The sequence below is a fragment of the Pseudoliparis swirei genome, chromosome 7 (assembly GCF_029220125.1).
Source record: "Pseudoliparis swirei isolate HS2019 ecotype Mariana Trench chromosome 7, NWPU_hadal_v1, whole genome shotgun sequence".
In the NCBI taxonomy this organism is placed as follows: Eukaryota; Metazoa; Chordata; class Actinopteri; order Perciformes; family Liparidae; genus Pseudoliparis; species Pseudoliparis swirei.
The window spans coordinates 17,761,834-17,785,565 of NC_079394.1; the positions used below are offsets into that span (position 1 = coordinate 17,761,834).

Consider the following 23,732-nt stretch of genomic DNA (forward strand, 5'->3'; position numbering starts at 1 on the left):
GACTAGCCAATCAAAGCGCAGCATGGGACCCCCGACCGGAGTCTGATGGCTAACCCAGAAACAGAAATAGTAAGTTATTAGAGGCAGTTCAGTGAGTTGAGGGTGTAGATAATGGTAATTTATTTGTCTGACTCCTTGGAGAACTGGGCTGGGCTTAGCCAAGGGTCAATAATGTCCCAAACAACTGCAAATACATATTTAAAATACTTCACATCTACCGCATGACGTGCTACACAGACGTGCAATCGGATGCATCTCTAAGCCGATGCGCATCAATATTTAAACATGTGAACAGCATTCCATCTTTTCTTCATCTTCAACGACGCCTTGACCGAAAGCTTTCTGCTCTGAAAAACCCAAATCGCTGAGAGCACCTGGGCAGGAGCATGACCACTGTGCAGCGCCCCGCGAGACGGCGAGCTGGTGGTCAGACTCAGATCATTGCTCATCTTTACACATCATTAGGTCTCTCTCCGGAGTTGAAGTCAGGATTGAAAGCGACGCTTCATGGCTAGCACTTCCTCCCCTCCGTGCTCCAGCAGGAGGGGACTGTAGCACCATCAAAGGCCCTTGGTCGTAGCCATTGTGAGGTTGTAGGGCTGTTTTTTCTTTTAATGCAACAAGAAGAAAATCACTTCACATAAACTCCAGATCTAGAGGCGCATAGGCCACTTCTCTGTCTCGCATTGGTCCCACCAACACCCATATTTATGTTGGCATTAGCCATAAACTAATCTGAAGATGTGTGTGTTTGTATGCATGCATGTCTCAATAGTTTCACTAAGCTGTGATGAGAGCTGCCCCCTAGTCTCCAAATCCTGTATTAGAGTGTTGTGTGTTTTTTGTGTGTGTGTGTGAATGTGTATTCTTCGCTCTGTGAAAATGAGTCACACTGCTATAATAATCCACGCCATGCGGCCCTGGCAGGGTAATCAGGACATCATGTTTAGTTCCCTTTAATCAGTTTATATTCATCCGGTGAGAATCTTTGGATATTGAGGAAATTGCCTCATATTTGGTTGTCTCAGCTTTATTTAAAGCAGCATTTCCCTAAAGGGACGTGTGCTTTTCTTTTTTAAAGCACACCTACCTCCCAGCATGACTCATCAGAAGCCTCCAGCCACCGCCGGGCTCCCTGGGAGCCACTGACTTACATCTGTGACCATCGAGTCTCATGATCAAGCATCAGATTCAGGCCGATCGAGGCTCAAAGCAATTAAAGACAAAGTCGTTCAACCAGTTGTTTGTTTAAGTGCACATTGGAACAGGTTCACGACACACTGGCGGGTCATAATCGGCTGTTTAGTGCCCTGCTCAACGGCTGCTGGTGAATAACTCCCTTCAGGAGGTCGTCACCCAGGAAGTGATGTCATCATGGATACCGGCGACAGCCTGTCTGCTGCTCGGCGTCTCGTGAACTCTTGGAAGTCCGTCTGTCTCCATGAAGAGGCCTGACTGTTCCACCCTCTGAAAGCTGCTCCAGGGGAACGTCTGAAGGATTCTGCTTTTCCAAACCGGTTGCTCGTGCCTCGGGAAAAATTGGCGGCTCATGACTCACGATTCGTGATTCATATCTCATGTGTCATCCAACGGGAGGAACGGAGAGTAGGAGTTGGATATCTAGATTTTAATTATGAGCCAAGGCGACTGACGGACTGCTGCTCCCAGAGAGGGTGTGGTGTTGATGGGGAGCCTGCAGGGCCGGACCCTGGCCCCACGGAGAGAACACCACCAATAAAACAACCACGACATCCTGATTCTTATCAAGTCCTTCACTCATTCTCACAAAGTTCTTTTGATAAGCAATCCATTGCTTTTCTTCCCCAAGTAATGCATTTCATTTAGAAACTTATCATAAACCGACATCTTGTAAACGCTTCGGCTTTGATCTCTTGTAAAGTTGTGATGGGATGTGCCATCAATCCACTGATCAGGAAATGAATTGGAAGGTTCATTGATGATGAAGAATAAGAGTGAGTTGCAGCTCTTAAAGTAGTTTATGTTCAGCTGGTACATCTGAAATAAGAAGCATGTAAAAGAGTTAAACACACAATCTCACCCGACACTCTCACTCACGCCGCTCTCTTGAGGGTTGGTCACAAATGACAGTGGGAGGTGGGAGTGACGAAGAGGTGGAGGGAGGAAGGAGGAAGGAAGAGAAAGGAGGTAAGGAAGAGGAAGAGGAAGGAAGCAGAAGGAAGGAGAAAGGAAGCAGGAGGAGGTAGGGGCAGGAGGAAGAGGAAGGAAGCAGGAGAAGGAAGGAGAAAGGAAGAGAGAGAGGAAGGAGGAAGAAAGAGGGGGGAGGAAGAGGAAGGAAGCAGGAGGAGGATAAAGGAGGGAGAGGAGGAGGAAGGAAGCAGGAGGAGGAAGGGGAAGGAAGAGAAAGGAGGTAAGGAGGAGGAAAAGGAAGAGGAAGGAAGCAGGAAGAAGGAAGGGGAAGGAGAAAGGAAGCAGGAGGAGGTAGGGGCAGGAGGAAGAGAAAGGAAGAGAGAGAGGGAGGGGGAAGAGGAAGGAAGCAGGAAGGAGGAAGGAAGCAGGAGGAGGTAGATGGAGGAGGAAGGGGAAGGAATGAGGATAAAGGAGGTAGAGGAGGAGGGAGGAGGAAGGGGAAGGAAGAGAAAGGAGGAGGATTGCAGCAACTTCCCCAGAGGCTCATGCTAGCGTCAGTTTGTGTTATAAATCATTCAGGGACACTCGGACAGGGCCCAATACATGTTTATCCTCCTTCCCTCATCCCTCCATCCTCTCTCCTTTTTTATTATTGATTGCGGTTCCGCTGAGAACTCAATCTGCCACTCGACATAATCAAAGGGAGGAGGAGGAGGAGGAGGAGGAATGTGTCTGAAAGTAAAGGTCACGGGGTCACCGTGAGGTTGAGCTGCTGGTGGTCAGCTCATGTACATGAGGGTTGGTAACGTGATGGCTGCTGCTCCACCTGCTGCTCCACCTGCTGCTCCACCTGCCTGTCAAGACATCACAACACACAGTCCAGGAGCCGACGGCGCTTTCAGAGCAACTTGCTCACAGTGTGTGTGTGTGTGTGTGTGTGTGTGTAGTTGTCCCTGCTTGTGTGTGGTGTCCTTGAACTCTTGCGTCTGTCTGTAAACATGAAGCACTTCCCTTACATGAAATGCCAAGTCATTTAATTTTGAGATAGCGTTGGCCCAATGCATTCTGGGAGAGACGTCGGGCTCCCTGCTGTCAGCCGGTGGATCAGTGAACACGGAGCGTAGCTTTGACTGTCCTCTGCTCAGGAAAGGGACTCGTGCAGCTGGAAGACATCGACACTGTTGGTAATACTTGTCAGAAGTATCACTTCCTGTTGTGGTCGTGTGATTCAATCAATGATCATCGCTGTGGATCAGAGGAGAATAACTGAGGCTCACTGGGGAGACGTTTGTTCCTCCAGCAACACATTGTGCTGTAAACACCTTATAACGTCTGAGTCTGTGGCTCGTGATGTATGTGTGTGTGTGTGTGTGTATATATATATATTAGGGCTGTGAAACTATTACAATTTTTAATCAAATTAATCACAGGTTTCTGTGGATTAATCATTAATCACATATTACCGATATTCTCAGTATATTTTTGTGAGAACATAATGACAAATTGTGAAAAAAGACAGATAAATACATTTATACATTCTTTTTTTATTCATAAAAAAAACAATGGTGCTGCACTCAGCAGTTATTTAGCAGTTCTCTTCCATATGGAACATTAATATATCTTCATCCTAAACAGAATGTTTAAACAGAACATTTTTCTCTTTTTTGTCAACCATTAACTCCACCATGACACAATCTAAAGGCCTCTAGTCTTCCTCTAGCAGCTGCTGAGGCAAACTGACTCTGGGTTTTCTTCATGAACTGGGGCCGTGATGAAAGGGACGGGGACATTCGGATTGAGCCGCTAGAGGTGACATTCTTGGACCGGCGCCAGACGGACGAAAGCGAAAGCATTTGTCAATAATGTTTTCATTAATCAAGAACGAAAGTCGGAGGTTGGAAGACGAACCTGCGGAAGGATCATTACCGATGAACAGCACGACCGTCTGCATTAGAGCGGGAAATAGTTCAGATTAAATGGGTATATTGGAAGCTCATTTTGCGCATGCGTTAAAAGCAAATAACTAATTAATCCTGTAATTTAATCATAACGCGTTATTTTTCACGGCACTAATATATATATATATATATTTATATGTATATTAATATATATTTATATGTATATTAATATATATTAATATATTTATATGTATATTAATATATATATGTGTATGTATAAATACATGTATATATAATATGTATATATATTATGTATATATATATATACATGTATATTGATATGTGTGTGTGTATATATATGTATGTGTATATATATATGAGGTTATTGCAGTGCATATTCTTGTTGTGGCTGCTCGTCTTGTGTTTGGTTGTATTTCCGAAAAAAGGCAAATATAATATACACGAAAATAGAAAAAAGGGAAGGGAACTATATTTTTGGCATTTAGTTGTTGGCAGAAGTTTCTCATCAGAGCCTAAACAAAAGGACTGAAGTTAAAGGCTCATATTTAAAATATATATTATTTCAAGTGACATTTGGCAACGAATGATGATATTTTCCGATTCTTTTATTTCCTGTCAATTTTCCATGAAATATTTATTTAAATGATCAACCAATTATCAAACAGTTGCTCATTTATTATTATTACCAGTTCAGTTCTAGTCACATTAGCACAGCTGCAACTTTCTGACCCGAATGACTCATCTGAGCCCCCTTCCTCTCTTCCTCTCTTCTCTCTTCCCCTCTTCCTCTCTTCCCCAGGTACAGTGTTTTTCCAATCACGATGGAAGTCTGAAACTAAAGAAAGAGAACGAGAAGGAGACGGAGGCTAATCTGACCATTCCCCTTTTAACATTTCCTTCTGGTGTTTCCTTCTGGTAAGACACACACACACACACACACTAATTTGTCTGATTCAAGTGAAGACGGCAGCAGTTGTGTTTGTTAAATGATTAGAAATTAAATCCTTCAGTATTCCTTGTTGTCCACGGGAAGTTGTCTTGCTCTTTGAAGAGCAGAAGGTTTGTCTGAGTCTTTTGGTCTTGGGTAACATTGTAAATCCGCCGTCGGTGAACTGCTGCTGAGTCACACCCCGGTGGGCCGGAGAGCCGGAAGGGGGGGGGGATGGTGTGTGGGGTCTTTTTGGGGAACAGTACAACCCATAGGGCAAAACAACAGTGTGCACATACATGGAATTAACCCCGGATTAACGTACGCTCTCCTCCTACATACATGGGATTTACAATATAACAGGATACATTGAAGACAGCAGAAAAGCAACATGTATGTACAATAAAACAACAGTGACCGTGAAGTAGGGCAGTGGATGTGTCTGGTTACTGTTCACCAGAGACACAGCGGGAAGAAGCTGGACTCGTCTATTTGAATGAGTACGACACATAAAATCAACCAGAGATAAAACAACAGAAATTCTGACAGAGACATTTTCATCCATCACGAGTCACTTTACTCTAGTCAGCACATTTAGAACAAAAGTCACTGACAACCAGAATAAGGAATGAAGCGTATATAATACACACGCTTGTGTGTGTGTGTGTGTGTGAATACACACGTGGATACTTGTAACCTAGTCATGCATCAGTGTGTATTTGCTTCACAAGAGGAGGAAACGCCACTTAAGCTTTTTCATTGACAAACAGCTGTGTACCTGTCATCACCGTGCAGCCTGGCACTGTGCACGTAATCAGGCTTCTATATTATTCATAACGGGGCTGACCCATTTAATGTCATGCAGGAGACACACACACACACTGCCCCTCACTATGTCTCAACGCACAGTTTAGCGGCTTTACCAGTTTTCCCGTTTCTTATTAGAGCTGGTGATTATAATCCCAGTAAGAATTCACACAGCCTAATTCCTGTTAGGGGGGCCAGTGAGCCGCTAAATATTATTAATTTAAATATATATATAATTATAAATATATTTCATTTAATTATAATTTTATATATATATACACAATTATAATTAAATTAATATATATATTTCTTATTCTTGCATATTATTGGCCGAGAGGAGACAATGGATGTCCCATTTAACTGTCTGCTGCAGCTTGATGGACTCGGTCCTGCAACATGTTGGTTCATATAGTCATAGCAGAACCAACGGGGGGCCCTGGGGGGGGGGCAGTTAGTGTGTGTCTATGTATGTGTGTGTTTGTCTGTTTCTTGCGTTAAACTTTGGCCCAATGCACGTGCTACAACTGTCAGAAGTCCCGGGAGAGGAAAATGTGTGTGTGTGTGTGTTTCCATTCACCAACATGAACATGATGTTTGCTGATTTTTTTCTCAAACGCTGCTAGAACAAAATTTACAAGAAAAGTTTATTTTAAAATTGACCAAGAATTTATCAACAAGGTGCAAAATCCTTTTTATTGTCCGTTGACTTCAGATGTTTTTTTGTGTTGCACATACGATGATCTTTACTGGTGCAAGACACTAAACGCTGTGCAGTAGCATGAGACATCCTTCAATAAAGATATGCACACATGTAGAATAGTCATAAATAAACTATACATGGTATTTAAGAGTTATGTGTCTATTCAAAGAGAAGTGTTGCAGGGATGTGTAACCGTTGTGTGTTTCTAACCCGGATTACCATAAACTGTATAATCTCTTTCAAATATCTTCTTCTTTTTAATCATGTATTGTACAAACAAACCTTTAAGCACCATTACCCCCCCCCCCCCCCCCCCCCCCCACACACACACACACAGTTACCCTCGGACACTAGTGTGTGCATGCAAGGCACACTAATGCACACTTACACATACAGTAGGTAGTGTCATGCAGTGGAGCAGTGCACTTCTATAAGAATACACACACACAGTCACAAACAGTAATATCGGTCCAAACGCCGGTCTTTGCCGGACTAGTGATGGCTTTACCAAGCTGCCCCCCCCCCCCCTTGCAACCTGTTGTTGCCACATTGCGTCACACATCTTAGTGGAGGAGGAAGAGTGAACCAGAGGGAGTGAGTGACTGAGTGTGTGTGATCTGATGTGTCAGGCTTTATTTCTAGCTATCTGTAGAGATGAGAGACGACCAGCGCTGACGTAACCAGGAGACACACACACAGCTTCACTAAACGCACTCATGGGCTGTGTCTACTACCGGACACTTTACGAAGTGCACTGCAATACAGTGCACTGACATCTGTAGTGCACTGCGTCTGATAAGTGCTGTATCAAATGGAACACTTACGTTAACCACTTGGCGGAAGTGACGGACGCAAATCTGTTCACGGCACCCGCGAAATTAAGCCGGGAGTGACGTACGCAAATCTGCTTGCGATACCCGCGAAACTTAGTGACAAAATGAATGCACTTCTTGCCCTCTTTGTGTCCCTTGTTTACCCCTTTCTCCACCCCATGTGGAAACTGCGATACCTCCACAATCGCGGCAGGAGTCTCCGTGGTCGACCGCTTGTGCTACCGTAGCCATCTCGTCCGCCATTGTTTTAGAAATAAAATGAAAAGCTGGCGAAAGGGCTCCTCATCTTCCGCCACGTAGCCAAGATGGCGCCCGTTTAGGGCCAGTAGTGTCCATCGTTTGACACTGCATGTTTTGCCCGTTTGCAGTGCGCCATCCGGGTACTTTCAGTGCACTGAATTCTGCTGGTTTTGTCAGTGTGGCGCCCGAAGCACTGAAAGTCAGTGCTCAAGTGTCCGGTAGTAGACACAGCCATGGTCACACACAAGCTCTTATTGTTGGTAAACAGCCAAAGAACACACACACACACACAAGTAATAAACAAAGACACAGAAATGTGACCTTGCTCCTAAACAAACCGACTTTCAGTGTTTTTAAAGAGGTAATTGGATCTGAAGAACCAGAAGTACACAAAGCATCTGATGAAACCCTTTAAGTACCGAGTAGCGGTATGCTAGTACCCATGAAGTGTGTGTGTGTGTGTGTGTGCGCAGAGCCAGACTGCTGCTTCTGGCCGCTGTGCACATGGATGTCATGGTAGAGAGAGAGCGCCCGCAACGAGAGAGATGGCGTGCGACTTTGTGCGTGAGCGTGTGTGCAGCGAAGCTAACGAGAGCAGGGTGTCCAGGATGCGCACACGCTTCACAGCCCGGCTGCAGCCTCGTGATGCACACACACTAAATGTTTTGTGTGTGCATGCAGGCAGGCAACTGTTACACTTAGTGTAACCTGTGGCTCAATTTCAAGAGTTAATTTCTAATATCTAAAATGTTGTCTCCAGATTCGGCTGCGGAGCTCAAGTCGTGTGTGAAAAACCACAAAATCAAATAGTTGAGGTTTAAGGCTTTTTACTGAACATAAACATAAATCCAGTAAACATATGTATAATCAAAAGAAACTTTTCACAGTGGGCATGTTATTCATCCATCTCGTGGGTAGCTCGCCATCTTCCTTGGATACAAAGTGGGTATCCCAAAAACCTGACCTGTACACAAGGTCACACAAAACAGTTGATTCAAAACACAAACAAATGTAACAGCAGTAACCAAAAGCGCTGACATAGTCAGGGAAATACAAAAGAAAAGGATAAAACCATGTAATATAACAAAATGGAGGTCTAACATTTACACAAAATATTCTCAGCACATTGCACAGACTACAACACAAAATTAACTTAAAAGTAATGGAGGTAAACTCTCGCTGCACTCACCGCTGTCTGCACCCACACGAGAACAGGAAGTGACCTCCCTTGACCCGGATATTTATCAGGACTCAGGTCCTGGATTGGCCAATTGAAAGTCTTTCCTCCCTGAGCCAATCAGTGGGTTACACTTTCCCCCCCTAATCTCATGTACGTCCCGTTACATGGAACTGGTTGGGTGTCAATTGGATGTTGTGCAACAAAGGATCTTCTAAATCTGTTAGGACATGTGAAAAAACGGTAGTTAACCCATGAAACAGTGACTGAATAGTATTCAATACTGGGTGTCCAAGTTTTGCATATTGAAGTCGCTCTGGTGGTTTCCTGGTTCTAACTGGACGTCGTATAGGAAGCTCATCATCTTCCATATCCGGAGGTTCAAGGGAAATGTTTGAATCCCTGTCGGTAGGAGAATATGCTGTTTCCTCCACAGCATCGTTCGTGGTTAGGTTTAACTCAGGGTCTAGGCTTCCTGCTGGGACTGAGCCCTCCGGGCTGTTGGCTTTATCAGGTAAAGCAGATAGATCAGCATCATTCCCACCTGCCACTTGGTTCGTATCCTCAGAGGCTGTGCACTGTGTGCTCTCTGGGGTGGTAGGAACCACGTTCAGAGGTGCCATAATAGGATCCCTTGGAATGCTAATCATAGTTTTGAATTTGGCAAGTTCTGAGCTAGGTGGACCACTGTACCAGTGATCTGGAATATTTTCTTCTTCATCCGAGAGTGGGTCCATCTCCATATGATTGTCAGGAGGGTCAAGATTTGCGGAACGGGTTTGTCTGGGGGTTCGGTTCATAGAGCGGGTAGTTTTTGGGGAAGTCAAGTACCCACAGGGTAACAGAAGGTCCCTGTGTAGTGTTCGTAGAGGCTTGTCTTTATTCTCAGGCCGGACTGTGTAGACCGGAAGATTACCAGCTCTCTTTACAACAATGTATGCATCAGATTCCCACTTGTCAGCAAGTTTGTGTTTCCCTCTGAGACGAACATTCCTGACCAACACACGATCTCCCACAGTTAGGTCCGAGGCAGTCACATGCCTGTCAAATCTGGACTTGTTTCTTTGCATGACCTTTTCAGCCTTTCCTGTTGCTATTTTATAGCTTTCTTCCAGATGAGCTTTGAGGTCTTGCACATACTGAGAATGCGATGTGCGCTGGTTTTGGGCAGATAGTCCAAAAGCTAGATCAACTGGCAGTCGTGGTTGTCGTCCAAACATGAGTTCATAAGGAGAAAATCCAGTGACATCATTTTTGGTGCAATTGTATGCATGTACAAGGGGTTTCACAAAATCCTTCCAGTGAGTTTTGTCCTGATTTGGTAAGGTTCCTAGCATGTTCAACAGAGTACGATTGAACCGCTCAACCGGGTTTCCTCTCGGGTGGTATGGAGTTGTCCTTATTTTGTGAATTCCAGCCATTTCACATAGTTCTTTTATTGTCCGTGACTCAAAGTCAGGTCCTTGATCACTGAAGTTTTTCCGGGATTCCATAGTGAATAAGGAAGTTGTCCCATAGACATTTTGCGACTGTCCTGGCTTTTTGATTGGCCGTAGGAATGGCAACTGCATATTTTGTGAAATGGTCTGTGATAACCAGAATGTCTTTTATTCTGCTTCTGTCTGGTTCCAGTGATAAGAAGTCCATACAAACAAGTTCCAAAGGTCTTGTTGTTTTTATATTCACAAGGGGTGCGGCTTTCTGAGGCAATGCTTTCCTTTTGACACACCTTTCACATGATTTGATCTTTTTGTAAACTTCAGCAGCCATTCTTGGCCAATAAAATCTGTTTCGAACAAGATCAAGGGTTCTATCAAGTCCTAGGTGACCCATATGATCATGTAGACTGGTAAGAACTTTGTCTCTAAGTTCCTGTGGCAGGACAAGTTGATAAGAGCATTGAGATCCTATTTGCCTCTTCCTCACAAGAATATTGTTCTGGAGCTCCAACCGGTTTAATTCTCGGAGGAGGAGAGGCAGATCAGGAAGCTCTTCCCTCAACGTAGGGGGCGGTGTCCTTCCATGTTCCAATTGTGATATGACATGTCTGATGGTTTGGTCTGCTCGCTGCTTTTCAGCCATTTCCACTGCTGAAAGTGGAAGAATGATTGAGGTTCCAAACTGACCGTCATTCACAAAACTGTCAGGTAGTGCATCAATGGAAGTAGAAAGTGATTGAACAAGAGCAAAAGGATAATCACAAGAATCTATATTTGCACTATAAATGAGATGTCTGTCACAGATTGCCTGAATGGTCTGTTGGTCAATAGAGACTGTTACCGGGTCAGACATATGCTGTTGAATGAATTTCCCGATTCGTTCACTCTCTTTTTGAGACTTGTGATCATCTGCCAGATCACCATGAGGTCTCCGAGAAAGACCATCGGCATCGGCATTTTGCTTGCCTGGACGATACAAGATTTTGAAGGAAAAGGTGGATAATCCAGCAAGCCACCTGTAACTGGTTGCATCCAGTTTAGCAGATGTCAAGAGGTAGGTAAGGGGGTTGTTGTCAGTTACCACCGTGAAATTGTTTCCATACAAATAGTCACTGAATTTTTCAGTCACTGACCATTTGAGAGCAAGGAATTCAAGCTTATGAGCAGGATAACGGGATTCGCTACGAGATAGCCCTCTGCTGGCATAAGCAATGACTCTGTCTGTTCCTTCTTGCTCCTGATACAACACAGCTCCAAGACCAGTGGAGCTGGCATCTGTATGCAGAAGGTAAGGCTTTTGCGGATCAGCAAAAGCAAGAATTGGTGCAGTAGTGAGTTTCTGAATAATAGTTTCAAAAGACTGCTGACAAGCAGATGACCACCGAGCACCAAGCTGCTCTTTTGGGTTCAAGTATTTCCCTGGTTTTAATGTTGGTTTCAATTTCTTCTGCGTTGGTGGATACCCAGAGGTAAGGTTATGAAGAGGTCTGACAATACCAGCATAATTCTTTACGAACCTTCGATAGTACCCAGCAAAACCAAGAAACGACCTGAGGTCTTTCAACGTTTTGGGTACTGGCCATGATGAGAGGGTAGAAATCTTTTCTGGGTCCGTTTCAACACCGTTTTGGGAAACTACGTGTCCCAGGTAACGGACTGATGGTTGGAAGAATATGCATTTTTCCAAAGACAGCTTCAGACCAAACTCTTTCAGCCGAGCCAACACCTTCATTAGCCTTGCTTCATGTTCTTCCAAGGTTGGTGCAAAAATAATCAAGTCATCAATGAAGACAAGGACTTCTTTCAGGTTCATTTCACCCATGCACTTCTCCATAAGACGTTGGAAAGTGCTTGGTGCATTCGTTATGCCTTGTGGCATGCGATTAAACTCCCAGAATCCTAAAGGACATACAAAGGCAGTTTTAGGTTTGTCTGCTTCTTCCATTTCAATTTGATAGTAACCAGACTTTAGGTCAAGTACTGAGAACCACTTAGACCCAGAGAGTGCAGTGAAAGTGTCCTCAAGCTTAGGAAGAGCATAAGCATCTTTGATGGTTTGCAAGTTCAGCTTACGATAGTCAATACAAAGTCGCACACTGCCGTTCCTTTTCCTGACCACCACAATAGGTGATGAAAAAGGAGATTCAGATTCACGAATGACTCCGCTTTCCAGGAGTTCCTGAATATGTTTACGGACAGCGTCAATGTCATGGGGATGAATAGGTCTTGGTCTGTGCTTGAACGGGGTTTCATCTGTAAGTTTGATGTGGTGAGTCACTTTCTCAGTTCTGCCGAAGTCAAGATCATGTTGTGCAAAAACCTCCGGCATACTGCCGAGTTTGGTTGCAATGCGATCTTTCCATTCGGGTGAAAGTGGGGAGTCGCCAAAATTGAAACTCACCCCTGGTTTTAGGGATGTATGCTGCGATTCGCCTGTGTCACCAACCATGTGTTCGCGGGAAATTATGTTCTGGATTGCACTCATCTCTGCAATAACAGCTCTAGCAGGGATGATAATATCATGATCAGATTCATTGGTTACAATAACCGGCAACTGACATGGCTGAGATTTGGGAATATCAACAAGACATGATTTGATTGTTAACCCGCCAGGCAAAGAAAAGGAAGACGGATGCTCAACAATGACATTTCTTTCCGATTGCCAAGATGTAGCTGTAATCCCTTCCAACACAACAGTTCTCCCAGCTGGGATAGTTTGTGGGGTTATTCCATGCATTCTGATAACGTCATGATGACTGTTAAGTGTCTGTTTATGTCTAAATTCCAGAATGTTCAAGACTGCTCTGTATCCATATGGAAGCGGGTGATGAACGGACATGTTGTCTTCCACGTACTTCTCATAAAGGACATCAAGTGTGTTCGTGCCAATAAGCACAGGAGACGGAGTCGTCTTAACATCAGGCACCACCAAGGCAAGAGTATGTACCTCAACTGATGTACCAAGGAACTCAGTTGGGAATGTGATATCAAGCTCAATGTAACCCATATAGGGCACAGCTTGGCCGTTAGCCGCCTCTACTTCAAGAATGTCATTCAAAGGCTTAATTTCCTGATCAAATAGGTTCCTACAGTAAAAAGAATGTGGGACCGTAGTCACCTGTGAACCTGTATCCAATAAACAATTGAATACGGTTCCTTTCATCTTCACTTGTGCTGTGCTTTTGGTGCCAATTAGTCCTTTTGGTAACTTGCACAGATAAGTGCACTGTGATTGAGGCCATTTTCTGGGACGTTGAGTCACTGCAGCCTCTGCCTGTCCCTCTGCAGAAGCTGCCTTCAGTTTGATGGGTTGCGGGAAGTGTTTTTTTCATCCCACATGTGTTGCTTTTGTTGCAACTCCTTTCGTTTTGACATCACCAGATCTGGGTTGGCTGCGTTGTCGCATAATGTAGAGATGTGCCCATCTTCACCACACTTAAAACAGTACCATGGTCTTGGTTTGCTAAGTTTCTTTGGTGCAAAAGTTGGAGCAGCTCCAGACCGTGATGCATTCACTTGATACGGTTCATACCGTGGCACAGAGTGCGTCTTATTCTGAGAAATCAGAGATGTTAGTTGGCTCTGCAACTTCTTCATTTGATTTCTGAGATCTTCCATCTCATTTGAATGGTGCTCTGAGTTTGCAGCACAAGTAGTTTGTGAATTCAAGTTAATTCGTTGTTTGGATGAGCTCATGTGTTTCTTCATGCGTGTCTCTTTTGAAAGCTGTCTATCTTCCTCGGTGCGCAACAAAAGTAGTAATTCAGCAAAAGATGGAGGATTTCCTTTTCTCTGTTCGAGTTGCAGATTGGAAATAACTGTGTTGTCCCAACATCCACGGCAGAATTGTTTCATTAGGTGTGTTTCCATTTCACTTACTTCAATGCCTCCTCTTTTGACAGCAGAAATTCCATTGAGCTGCAGCCGTTGTAGGTAGGCCGAGGGCTTTTCACCAGGGTCTTGAAGGGTATTCAGGAATCGAGCAAAAAGCTCCTCTCCATCTTGGACAGTAGCAAAGGCTGAGTCAAGAACCTGCAAGTACATGGTAGGCAGGGAATCAGGACCAAGACCTTTGACTACATCAGCTGCAGGAGACAGCAGGCTCTCCAGAATCCGTCTGGTGATTTGTAAAGGAGACAGACTAGGATCAGCGAGAAGTAAATCAATGTGAGAGCGCCAAGTTTCATAGACTTCATTACTGGGTTTAGGATATCTCCCAGAGAAAGAGCGAAGTCGCAGTGGAGCCAGTGAGTGAGAACTTATGTCTTCCCTCCTCACAATATGTTCAACCACAACTCTTTGCACATCAGGTGGGTACAAGTCATTTTGAGAGAGAGACAGTTCTTCTGCGATTTGGGTTTGTTTGGGGGATGGGCTGGGCAGACCCTGATGCCTGAGGTTCTGGGGAGTCCAATATTTGAACTGATGGCTCTCCAGTGTCACTGATGCTACCTTCCGGCTCATCCAGTTCCTCACTCATCCTACTAATCATGGTTTTTAATACTCCCTCAAAACTCTGTCCACCCTCCCTTGCTAGTCGTCTTAACTCATTCAGGTAGTTTGCTGTGCAGCTTCTACCAACTGTAGCGGTATACTCTTCTAAAAACGTATTGACGCTATATATGACGTTTGGCACATCACGTGAAGGATGTGTGTACGGCAACAGTGGCTCTAAAGCTGCTAAAGCAGAACTAGATTCAAATTCAACGATCAGGTTTTTGTAATATACACTGGTGGAATCATCAACTGTACATACTTTCTTAATAGACCCATATCTTTTTAAACACTCAATGATTTCATCATCTGTGCTTGTATTGGTAACACCACTAATAATCACAGAACTTCTTACATCCACCCCTAACTGCTGAATAGACTCCATCTTGGTTGCCAATATTCACCATCAAAACACACACACAAAAATTCCCACACGAATTGAGCTCCTGGCTAGCTCGCCACGTTTGTAACCTGTGGCTCAATTTCAAGAGTTAATTTCTAATATCTAAAATGTTGTCTCCAGATTCGGCTGCGGAGCTCAAGTCGTGTGTGAAAAACCACAAAATCAAATAGTTGAGGTTTAAGGCTTTTTACTGAACATAAACATAAATCCAGTAAACATATGTATAATCAAAAGAAACTTTTCACAGTGGGCATGTTATTCATCCATCTCGTGGGTAGCTCGCCATCTTCCTTGGATACAAAGTGGGTATCCCAAAACCTGACCTGTACACAAGGTCACACAAAACAGTTGATTCAAAACACAAACAAATGTAACAGCAGTAACCAAAAGCGCTGACATAGTCAGGGAAATACAAAAGAAAAGGATAAAACCATGTAATATAACAAAATGGAGGTCTAACATTTACACAAAATATTCTCAGCACATTGCACAGACTACAACACAAAATTAACTTAAAAGTAATGGAGGTAAACTCTCGCTGCACTCACCGCTGTCTGCACCCACACGAGAACAGGAAGTGACCTCCCTTGACCCGGATATTTATCAGGACTCAGGTCCTGGATTGGCCAATTGAAAGTCTTTCCTCCCTGAGCCAATCAGTGGGTTACACTTAGTGCATGTGTAGAAAAGATGATCGGTGACTCAGCGTCGGCTCTAAAGTGTGTGTACGTGTGTACGTGTGTGTGTACGTGTGTGTACGCATGTTTACGTGAGCAAGTGTGTCAATTGGATGAGCAGCAGGACCAGACGGCGAGCGCCATCCTTGAACTGTCTTTTTTTCCCATCTCGTGTCCGCACAAATGCACAGTAGAAACACACACACACACACACACACACACACACACACACACACACACAATGTAGATATTCTTCAACAGGGTGTAATATTGGATTCAAACTGTGTCTGGATGCGTCCTGGTGGCCAGCCTGGTGTAGTGTTGTCAGTGTAATTCTTGTAATTAGTAATTAATATGATACCGATGACTTGAACAGTAAATCAGTCCACACGAATTTAAATAGTTTAAATATTTGCATCCGTGCAGGTCCTGCACACAGAGTGATGTGTTCCAGTGTCTCTGTTGAAGAGGATCTCACTGCACATGTCCGTGGTTTCTCCCCAGGTCTGGCTGGCCGATGCCGGCCCCGTCGTGGACGTCAGGCGGCGGCAGCAGCAGCAGCGGTAGCGGTGTGCACGTGAGCGTCGCCCCCGGCGCCTAGCTCATGTCCAGCCCATGATGCCGTCGTCCACGCGCAAAGGAGTGCCGAAGGACCCCGAGCTGGTCGACCTCTTCTTCAAAGATGACCCCGAGGACGTCTTCTCCGACCTGCACGAGATCGGGCATGGCAGCTTCGGGGCCGTCTACTTCGTGAGTTCACCTTCTGGTTTTTGTTTTGTTGCTTTCACAAACGCTCCCGAAGGTCGTCGGAGGACCGCCATGGAACCGGAGTTCAGCCGCTGCAGACATGTCAGCCGAGGACTGTTGGGGAGGAGCTGCTGCAGCCTGTTCATACTAACTTCATCTATTTGAATATAAGACTTGGGCCCTGAACATTCGTCAAGGTATCGTCTCCTGATGAAGTGGAGATGTGTCGTCTTGTTAGAGTTCACTGTAAAGAAGAGAGACGGCATGTGACCGTTAAATATACACCATTCTGCCATTGAGCAAGGCACTCTGAGCCCTTCACTACATGCTCATTGTTAAATGCACGAGTATGGCTTTGATTTATCCGTGAGCAAGTCTCCTTGTCTCTCCTCTCCATGTCTCTCCTCGTCTCTCCTCTCCTTGTCTCTCCTCGTCTCTCCTTGTCTCTCCTCTCCTTGTCTCTCCTCTCCTTGTCTCTCCTCTCCTTATCTCCCCTCTCCTCGTCTCTCCTCGTCTCTCCTCTCCTCGTCTCTCCTCTCCTCTCCTCGTCTCTCCTTGTCTCTCCTCTCCTTGTCTCTCCTCTCCTCGTCTCTCCTTGTCTCTCCTCTCCTCGTCTCTCCTCTCCTTGTCTCTCCTTGTCTCTCCTCTCCTCGTCTCCTCTCCTCGTCTCTCCTTGTCTCTCCTCTCCTCGTCTCTCCTTGTCTCTCCTCTCCTCGTCTCTCCTTGTCTCTCCTCGTCTCTCCTCTCCTCGTCTCTCCTTACCTCTCCTCGTCTCTCCTCTCCTCGTCTCTCCTTGGCTCTCCTCTCCTCATCTCTCCTCTCCTCGTCTCTCCTCTCCTCGTCTCTCCTTACCTCTCCTCTCCTTGTCTCTCCTCTCCTCGTCTCTCCTCTCCTCGTCTCTCCTCTCCATGTCTCTCCTCTCCTCGTCTCTCCTCTTCTATTGTCTCCTCTCCTGTCCCCTCTCCTCTCCTCCAGATGCAGGGCTGGGGGGCGATAAGCCTCCTCCCTCCCTCCCTCCCTCCCTCCTAAGACAGCTGTTTCCTTGGTATAGAAACACAGAGGTTGTCCATAGTGGGGCAGGATATTCTTGGCTGGCAGGCTTTTACCATCCTCTTCCCTGCCATGACATTCACACACACACACACACACACACACAGCCTCGGTACATCACCAGTAACCCTGGTCCATGTCGAGTGTGCGTCTAAACCCTGATGTGCTCGCTGACACACTTCTGCTGTCCGCATTACAACCGGCACGCCGTTAGCCGTTAGCTGTTAGCCTGGGCAGCTTTAGTGATGATGAAACACACTTCTTGCAGAAACACATACTGACATGACTGAGCATGCACGTAGCATAATAACACCTCCTGATGACATCATACTGGTGTAACAGAACAACACCGATAAGCTGTTCTTTTAAAGCTCTTTGATCTGAAATCATCTAAAATGTTGCAATACTAAAACTATGACGGATAACAGCAGGAGAGATGCGTTTCCTCTTGTCAAGGCGTGCGTACGCACAGCCAATCACACGGACGGAGGGCTATGCATGCTACGATGAGTGAGGAACTCCATTATAGAAGAGTACAAGGGGAATCCCCCCTGCTGGGAATGCCCCCCCACACACACCCCACTATACTGTATCGTGCATGTTGAACGCATTAGCCTCTTGTAATTATCGATGCATCCCTTTTCTTCTGCTATGACAATTAGCCTGAGTGTAGTTCAATATTTCAGTGTTACACGATCCCCCCCCCCCCCATAGCCATCTATCTATAGATCACTCTAGAGGGAAGGACTATCACGCATGACCTACCTGCATCACAGGGCTGGGATGAATCTGAATGAATCTGTTGCTGTTAATTCCTTCTGAATCTCAACATTGAGATTCCCGTTCCTGTGGAAGTGGGATGAAGGCGTAGCGATGAGGGCTCAGGCTGAGCTCCCCTGAGGCCACGTGCTTTGAGGTTAACACCAGGCTTTAGCGCGGGCCTGTGTGGATCCAACACTAACAGGAGCTGGTGAACAACACCACGCATCACGTGACCTGCCGCCCCCGTGTGGAGCACGGTGATCAACCAGGAAGAGTTTTAAACTCAAAGGAGAGAATCCGTTTCTTCACTCGGACGTTACGATGCGTCACATGACCGAGTTTATCGCTCACATCTGGATCCCCTACACGAGCTGGTAGCACGTTACTTTAACCTGTTAAGCATTCACACGTGTATATATACACACTTAAAATGGTTTATCACACTCCATAACGTAGGTGTGAACAGGAATAAGTGTTTACACGTCCCATCAAAGATGTTTTATTGCGAAGAGCACCACTTCACATTTTTTCCGCGTCTCACTGCAATCTCAACGGCAGCGGGCCAGGTGAAAAAAATAATAAATCTGAACGCGTCTCTGGTATTGTTCAGGGGGCCACATGGGGACCACTGCTCAGGAGAGGAAAGCTGTCAGTCTGTTTGTGACGGTTCATCACCATGGTGACCAGTGAACAGGTTCATCTACATGCTGACCAGTGAAACTCTGTCTATACGTGACAGTGAGAAGATGTAGTATTTAAACTAACAATGAGAATTCCAAAGCATACCGTATATATACCGTGTAAATTAACATTTGAATAAAACAAATTTGCAATACTTTTCCAAATATTTTAGGATTTTATTTTTTGCAATTACTTTTCTAGGCCTGCTAAAGTAAAGCTTATAAATGCTCCATAAGGAGGTTAAAGTAAAGTGTGAGAGTTGTCATGTTTTACATGTCACATGACTACATTGAGACGTCTCTGTTCTTCTTCTCCAGGCCCGTAACGCCTTCTCCAACGAGGTGGTGGCCATCAAGAAGATGTCCTACAATGGCAAGCAGACGACTGAAGTAAGACGGGCGAATGATACCAGACTGGACCGCAGGCGCAGAACTTTAGTTTCTCTTTGTTGTCTCGCTTTGGCACCAGTCCAGTAACACTGAGGACACACGCTGCACTTTATGGGATGGTTGTGACCCTAAAGGGAAGAAAAGAAAAGTGAAAATAGTTAGAAATATACACAACCGTTAAAAATGTGGGTCACCCAGACAATTTGGTGTTTTCCATGAAAACTCACTTTTATTAATCAAATGAATATTAAATATAGCCAAGACATGGACGAGGTTATATCTAATGATTTTTATTGTAAATATTAATCTTGTTCTTCTTGTATCTCAAAGGAAGGCCAGTTTTATAGCTTCACCTGCATAACTGTTTTCAGCTGCGCTTGCATAAAAAGGGTTTTCAAGGTTTTCTACCCCTCCGTTAGTCTTCTAAGGCTATAACACAATGTACCATCAGAACACTGGAGATGGGCTTCATTAAACACCAGAGAATAGTCATGAACCACATTAACTATGTATAGAGTTTATGATTCATTTAATGAATCTTCATTGATAAAAACAGTGCTTTTACTTTGAAAAACAAGGACATTTCAAGGTGACTGCAAACCTTTGAACAGTAGTGTATAAAGTAAACATGTAAGAAACAAACCTGTTCCTCCCTGAAGCCTGGAGGAAGTTCACGCAGCAGCATGTCAGACGGCGTCACCTCAGCTTCTCTGGTTTACTTAACTTTCTTCCCTTTTATAATCATTTGGAGTGATGCTCTAGCTAACTTTTTAAATCTTTGCATTTTATTGAAGTGTTCATCGTTTACAGAGGGTATGGAAAGTATTCAGACGTTTAAAGGTTCACGCTTTGTTTCATTGCAGCCATTTGATAAAATCTAAAAAGTTCATTTTATTTCTCATTAATCACTACTAAACAAAAACTGATGTAGACTTTTTTTTTTTTACTGACATATCACATGGTCATAAGTATTCAGAGCCTTTGCTCAGTATATTTAATTTGCAAAAAATGTCTACATTTGTGTTTTTTCCTGTCAAGATGGAGCTGAGTGACATTAATGAGACATCAAATTAACTGTTTTGATTTGATCAAACGGCTGCAATGAAACAAAGAGAACATTTTAAAGGTCTGAATACTTCCCTCTGTATGTTTCTGTGCAGTTTTACAACCCTCTGTCTCTACAGCGGTGACACATGGATGACGTCCCTCTGAAGTGTGTCTCAACATCTGAGGGTCTGATTTCTGTTTTTCTCTTTCATGGCAGAAGTGGCAGGACATCATTAAGGAGGTGAAGTTCCTGGGTCAGCTGCGCCACCCGAACATCATCGAGTACAAAGGCTGCTACCTGAAGGAGAACACGGCCTGGGTTAGTGGCTCCCTGTCCCACTCTGTGTCTCTTGCGCCATGGTTTGTTCATCCTCCTCTTCCTCTTCCCTCCTCTTGGTCCTTTTATTCATGTTCATGTTCTACGTTACTGGCTGTTTTCTTACTGCTGTTCTGTACCACCTCCATCCAGACCCCCCGATGTGATGTTATCCCTCTCATGTAAAGTATTCACACGCGTGACCTGAAGCTTTGAGCTGAGGGTCACTGACGTGTTACTCAGCTGCGGCCTGTTGTGTTTCAGCTGGTGATGGAGTACTGCCTGGGCTCAGCCTCAGACCTGCTGGAGGGTAGGAGTATTACACGCACAGACACACACACACACACACACACACATACATACACACACATACACACTCGCATACACACACACGCAAGCGCACAGACACACACTCAGAGACACACACACGCACGCGCGCACACAGACAGACAGAAAGACACACCGACAGACACACACACACACACACAGACAGACAGACACACACACTCAGACACGCACACACAAACACAGACAGGAAGACACACAGACACACACACACACACAGAGACACACATGCATCAATTAAAAAATCCTTTTAAAAATAGTCATTCAAAAATATTGACTCAAACACGATTATGTGGGATCATAAACTAAATGTTCTATACTCATGTTGAATCAGACACCGATGGCACAGCGCTGGGATACAGTTTTATCTTGTCCAGCCCAAATGTTTTTGGGGTCCTTGGCCAGAGGACAGAGGGGCACGTCTCTGGAAAGAGGTAGAGAGCCGCTGCTCTGCGCCTCCTCCACCTACCGTGTTATTCTCAGCACCTCCGTGTGAGCCGTCACTGACGTAGTCACCACACTGGGCTCCGGCCTGTTTTGGGGACTTTTTGAGTCTCTGTTACTGCAGCCGTCCACAGGGAGGCGCTCCTTCTGGAGCAGCCGTCACTCCCATGTCAGAGGGACACGTTGGGATCTTCTTTTTATCACTTAAACTATTAGCTTTGGGAATTTGATCATGAAAGAAGTTTAAACTTTATTTATTCTGAATGTGTTTGTAGTGGTTAAGTTCATTATTATCAGGGTTCGTACGGTCATTGAAAACCTAACCCTGGTTATTTGCAGGCCTGGAAAAGTCATTGAAATAAATAAAATCCCAAAAGTTTTGGAAAATTCATGGAACATGTTTTTATTCATACGTGTCATATACGCTGTGTTTATATCAGGGGAGACATTTACAGATTTTTTTGGGGGGCAATTTTTGCCCCACTGACTAAAATCCAGGGTCATTTAAAAGTAAATTGGACATTTAACCTTTGTCTAAAATAATAAATACACTTATTAAGATAGGCCACGATGTTCTTGACAAGTTCATTAAATTATCATAATTATTAGAGGACATTCTGGGGGAATTTGCTGCCTCTCCTAGTGATATCAGAGGCATAATTATATTTCTTAAGAGCAGCTTTGCCCTGGTGTATTTCTGACACTGGGGTATACTGTATGCTCTGGAATTCTCATGGTTAGTATAAATATTACATCTTCTCAATTTTTCATTCATTTCTCCCACCAGTTCATAAGAAACCACTGCAAGAGATGGAAATTGCTGCCATTACCCATGGTGCCTTGCTAGGACTGGCCTACCTACATTCCCACAACATGATTCACAGGTGAGTGCGTTGGTTTCCTCGAGCGTCATCAGGAACACTGAGCGCCTGAAGCACGGCCGCGAGGAGACGAGAGGCGCTCGTTAAGCCGTAAAGCCTCACCTGTACGTTGTCTCCTCTGCTGGGAGGAGGTAACAACCCTCCTGTCCGACTCGAGGCATGATGTCATTGTTTATGTGTGAAGCTTCCAACATGGCGCCTGTTGCAGAGATGTTTTAAACCCATTGAAATCAACATATAGCATCTATAAATACAGCATGTAGTTATACACTATAGACCCTTTGGAACTAACGTGGTTCCTCTTGGTTGCCATGCCTACACATGCTCACAGTCTCCCCCCCCCCCCCCTCTCCTTCTCCTCATCCAGAGACGTAAAAGCTGGAAACATTCTGCTGACGGAGCTGGGTCAGGTCAAACTGGCCGACTTTGGCTCCGCCTCCCTCGCCTCACCTGCCAACTCCTTTGTGGGAACACCTTACTGGTGCGTGTAAAGGACACGCACACACACATGCACCACTACATGTGGCGAGAAGACGAGCTTGGACTTACATATTTTGCCTGCTTACATAACTGTTTTTCACGAGTTTGCAGCTTTCATGTCTTCATGCTCTGTTTGCATCGTGCTCCTGACGTCAGGCTGTCAGTTTTTTTTTTCTCATTTTCACACCTGAAGTCAACCTCATAAATCTCAGGAGGTTTGTTGTTCTGCGTTGGGGTTAGCGGCGTCGGCCCGGGCGTCATGTTTTCAGGTTGTCCCATTTGGTCAGGTGAATAGAAACTGCAACTTGTTTTTTAAATTATTATCTTTATTTAATAGGGACCATGTACAGCTAAATGTCTCCATTTGATGCTCTGAATCACGTTGTAGCTACACAGATAATATGCATTTGTAGCCCCCTGACAGACTATAATAAACATAAAACAATAACAAACACAAAACAATAACAAACACAAAACAATAACAAACATGAAACAATAACAAACATGAAACAATTACAAACATAAAACAATAACAAACAGTACAGGATGAGACACACAACAACAGTAAATGTGGTAGAAGAACACAAGATAAACACAATGTCAAGCTACAGTACAGCACATTAAAGTAAGTAATGAAAACTATGTAAAGTAAGTAATACATACTATTAAAAGTAAGTAATCAACACTATTAAAGTTATTACGAGCCATAATAATCTTGCTCAATGTCTCTGAGCAGCTGATTCTTTAGATTATTTCTGCTGACAGACTGCAGTTCCTCACCACGGCCAGCAGGGCGTCCGCTCCATAACACTCACACGCTTCATGTGGCGTTGATGGAGAATGAATTCATGGACCGCTGATGGA

General features: G+C 44.6%; 1 protein-coding gene across 5 annotated transcripts in view; it reads left to right on the forward strand.

Annotated features, from left to right (window-relative positions):
* taok3a (TAO kinase 3a) overlaps positions 1–23,732 on the forward strand; it is an 80,324-nt gene that overhangs the window by 30,482 nt on the left and 26,110 nt on the right. For 4 of the 5 annotated variants that reach the window (XM_056418189.1, XM_056418191.1, XM_056418193.1 and 1 more), the window contains exons 2-8: positions 4,828–4,943; positions 16,231–16,476; positions 19,284–19,355; positions 20,620–20,721; positions 20,983–21,028; positions 22,295–22,391; positions 22,756–22,869. In XM_056418189.1, coding sequence (XP_056274164.1) covers positions 16,342–16,476; positions 19,284–19,355; positions 20,620–20,721; positions 20,983–21,028; positions 22,295–22,391; positions 22,756–22,869 — 566 coding nt within the window. In that variant the 5' untranslated portion in view covers positions 4,828–4,943; positions 16,231–16,341. The remainder of the gene's footprint in view (positions 1–4,827; positions 4,944–16,230; positions 16,477–19,283; positions 19,356–20,619; positions 20,722–20,982; positions 21,029–22,294; positions 22,392–22,755; positions 22,870–23,732) is intronic. The other variant, XM_056418194.1, reaches the window with a different exon arrangement.